The sequence below is a fragment of the Morchella importuna genome (assembly GCF_003444635.1).
Source record: "Morchella importuna strain M04M26 chromosome Unknown Morimp01GS079, whole genome shotgun sequence".
NCBI lineage: Eukaryota > Fungi > Ascomycota > Pezizomycetes > Pezizales > Morchellaceae > Morchella > Morchella importuna.
The window spans coordinates 1-4,074 of NW_025763475.1; the positions used below are offsets into that span (position 1 = coordinate 1).

Here is a 4,074-nt window from a genome sequence, read left to right on the forward strand (position 1 = left end):
GGCAAAATCTTTTGAACATCTTAGAACTGTAGAAAACATACCGCATCCTACTTTTAAAGCTGCATGTATTGCTCTTGGTTTGCTTGAGGATGATCAGGAGTGGGTGCAATGCTTTACTGAAGCGAGCTTATTCTCAAGTGGATATTCCCTCCGTACACTCTTTGCTACAGCCCTACTCTTTGGTAACGTGACTGACCCTTTGGCATTATGGGATAAATTTTAAAACAAACATTTGTGATGACTTGCCCCATGCATTGGAGAGAAACCCAGGACTGATTGTACCTCCTGAACTGCCTGATGCCTATCTGGACTATGGTCTTTACCTGATATCACAAATTCTTGCGGACTCCAATAAATCACTTTCAAACTTTGGGTTGCCCTCATACATGGTAGATTGGAATCGAACGGGTGGGAACGAAATGGTTGCATCTGAACTGCGATATGACATGGAAATGGAGGCCGCAAGCCTACAGTTGAGGATTCCAATGCTCAATACTGATCAACTCCAGTGCTTCAACACTATTACACACAGTGTTGAAGAACGTTCATCAGCCCTATTTTTCATACAAGGGCCTGCAGGTACTGGAAAAACATTTCTCTATAATGTTATCTGTAACCATCTCCGTTCTCAAGGTAAAATTGTTCTCTGCGTGGCTTCTTCCGGTATTGCAGCACAGTTACTCCCTGGAGGCAGGACATCGCATTCAAGGTTCAAAATTCCAATTGCGATACATGAGACCTCAACCTGCGACATAAAATGGGGCAGCCTCCTAGCCGGTTTGATAGAACAAACTGCTCTGATAATCTGGGATGAGGTACCTATGCAGAATAAGTACTGCTTTGAGGCTGTTAGTCGTACCCTGAATGACATTTGTGGAGTTGGTGATGATTCTCTGTTTGGAAATATTCCGATCGTACTCGGAGGGGACTTTGCACAGATTTTACCAGTTGTGCGGCGTGGTAATCGAGCTCAGATAGTGCAGGCCTGCCTTCAACGATCATATTTGTGGCAGCACTTCAAAATCTTGAGACTCAAAATTAACATGCGGGTTCGTGAAGGTGTTGTTAATGAGGAGTTTGCGGATTGGCTTGGTGGAATGATGCATAATGCTCAATGGTACGGTAGAATCTCTTTACCGCCGTTCATTCAAAGCTGTAAAACAGTTGAGGATCTCTGTTCGCATGTCTTTCCACGGCGGATAATCGAATCGGCAACCGTAAATTACGCTGCGTTTTCAAAGCGCGCGATTCTAGCGATGCGAAACGATACAGTCGCTGAGTTCAATGATAGGGTTTTACAAGAAATTGAAGGCGAAATTCATACCTACTACTCAGCTGATACAGTCGACAGCGAAAATTCAGAAGATAATTCGAACCTACTACCTCCGGAATACCTGCAGAATCTGAATCCATCTGGACTTCCACCGGCAATTCTCAAACTAAAAGTGGGGGCGCCAATAATTCTACTCCGTAATTTGTATCCGAAACAGGGTCTCTGTAATGGGACGAGAATGACTGTGACAAGGCTTGGTAGACGGTGCATCGAAGCTAGAATTCTGGATGGTGAGTTTGATGGCCAGCCAAAGGTTATTCCACGCATCCAGTTATCATCCGCTGAGGGTGATCTCCCTTTCATCATAATAAGAAGGCAATTGCCTATTCGGCTTTGTTTTGCAATGACCGTCAATAAAGCACAAGGTCAATCATTGGATGTTGTTGGAGTTGACTTGCGGTCTGATTCCTTCACTCACGGGCAGCTGTATGTAGCACTATCAAGAGTTACCGACGTGACCGGCTTGATGGTATTGCAAGGAGAGGAAATGCAGCCACAAACCGATAACATCGTATACCCGGAAGTGCTGTTGTAAAGAGGGTATGGTATTCAAATCTACTTTTAATAATGATGTTAACATTGATGTAGCATTCTGATCATAAACGGCTCGGCAAATTGAAGCGTAGTAGTACGGTAATTTTGGGATTTCTAGGAACGTTGTAGGTAATGGTAATAATCATCTCTATCTCAATCTCAAACGAAAAACTGATATTGATATAGATACTTGGTAGCAGAAGGCTGAGGGTTTGGGTTAGTGTTGCGGTTAGGGAAAGATAAAACTGGGGGTTACAAAACGTAAAGGTAAATATCTCAATCTCAAACGAAAAACTGATATTGATATAGATACTTGGTAGCGGAAGTCTGAGGGTTTGGGTTAGTGTTGCGGTTAGGGAAAGATAAAACTGGAGGTTACAAAACGTAAAGGTAAATATAATTTCTGTTTCCGTTGCTTGCGAAATACTAACTTACTCATAGATTTAGATTGGGATTGCGGGCGGTGGAGAGTAATTTAGGGTAGTTTGAAAGGGGTATAAGAGTTTATTGTTATGAGTTAGAATTTTGTTTTTTTCTTTATCTCTCTCTGTATTTTCTTTTTTTTCTTTATCTCCATTTGTATTTTCTTTTATTTTCTATTTTCTTTTTTTTCATTTTTTCTTTTATTATTGTAACTAAATCGCAATGCATCTATTTTCCAAAATTGCAACACCTCGCGGTCGCGAGGTGGCCCACCCCTAGTTGACAAGTACTATTGTAAGTTGCAAATATCGGACGCACCTATTGCAATTACATAATTATGCGGTATCGAATGTCTGCACGTTCCATTGGAAATACAGGCTTTACATTGAGTCATTCTCGGTAGAGCTAGAGCGATGATAATAAAGCCAGTGATAATAAAGCCAGTGATAATAAAGCCAGTGATAATAAAGCCAGTGATAATAAAGCCAGTGATAATAAAGCCAGTGATAATAAAGCCAGTGATAAAAGCATGGTTCTGAGTCTGAGTGGGGAGATCATCTTTGTGTCGGTGGCTGACAGCCTTTGTGTTGACATTGATCGGGTGCTCGAGTGTTGTGGAGGATACGGGACATTGTTAGCGTTACGGTATATACGCCGTATATGTACAATACATGTAGCCTTATCTCCGTTATTCACTGAAACCAGCAGCCAACTTCAGCCCGAATACCTGAGAATTCATTCATTCCAGTATACAACTCCAACGCCAACCGGAAAGTTTCATTTACACGAGAAACAGACTGCATCCTAACAATCTCTCCGGGTGATTGAGAATCCTAAGCCCTTGAGACTGATTATCCCGCATGATCGCGATCCTGAATTTTTGCACGCATCATTGCACGCATCATTGGAGACCGCGGATCGAGCCAGCGGCGCCGCAACGGATGGATTTTGAGTCAGTCTTTGGACTGGAGATACAAAACTGACTAGAACGGCGAGATTGCAAATTCACCAAAACCTCTCTCCAATACTAACCACTCGACCAGTGCATTCTTCCACCTGTCTCATAACCGTTCTCGACGATTTCCGGGGCCAGTTCATGAATGAACCGCCTAGGTCTTGTCTCACACCGTACACTAAACACCCGAAGCCGCCCCACAGTCCCACCGGAATCCCACTAAATAATACCCTATCGACTCCTCTTACAGAAACGACCCCAAGAAAGTCACCAAAGACCTCCTCTCGCAACACTGCACCAACCGGGTTTGCATCACCAGCACTGACTCGGCCCGGATCCCGGATCCCACGTTGTTGGGCAGATTTGTTGCGCAGCATTTGCAATACAGTAGACTCTCGCTGTAGGGATATTTGATATAAGGATATACCCGCTATAAGGATACCACTGGCCAGTCCTAACAAACTTGTATGGGGTTTGAAGGATAATTGGTTATAAGAATATCCTTATGGTTTTGGTGATATTTTGTGTGGGTATCCTTATAGAAAGTGATCTTGATGTGTGAATCTGTAGTTCTCCCCTCCCAAAAAAAAACAAATAAAAATCTTAAAAGTTACAAGAAGCAGACATTTAAACGACTATCCCACCCCTGACCAAAACGGAATAGGTATTAGACCCATTCTCGCAAACCTCTGGGTATTTCTAGACCATAATTTTTCTCGTTGTTCCTGGAAAGCCTAACCCTGAACTTGCTGTAAGGATATATTGGCTATCCCTTAACCCGTCAATTTTTTTTTTTTTTTTTTTTTAAATCATGTAGTTTTAATTAATT

At 42.5% G+C, this 4,074-nt stretch overlaps 1 protein-coding gene across 1 annotated transcript; it reads left to right on the top strand.

The window, feature by feature from the left end:
* Positions 1-419: 419 nt before the first annotated feature.
* On the top strand, positions 420-1,868 carry LAJ45_11628 (uncharacterized protein; the record flags this gene model as incomplete). The annotated part of the gene is made up of 1 exon (XM_046121110.1): positions 420-1,868. One exon carries the CDS (start codon positions 420-422, stop codon positions 1,866-1,868), a length of 1,449 nt encoding a protein of 482 aa, XP_045965686.1.
* Between the last annotated feature and the right edge of the window lie 2,206 nt (positions 1,869-4,074).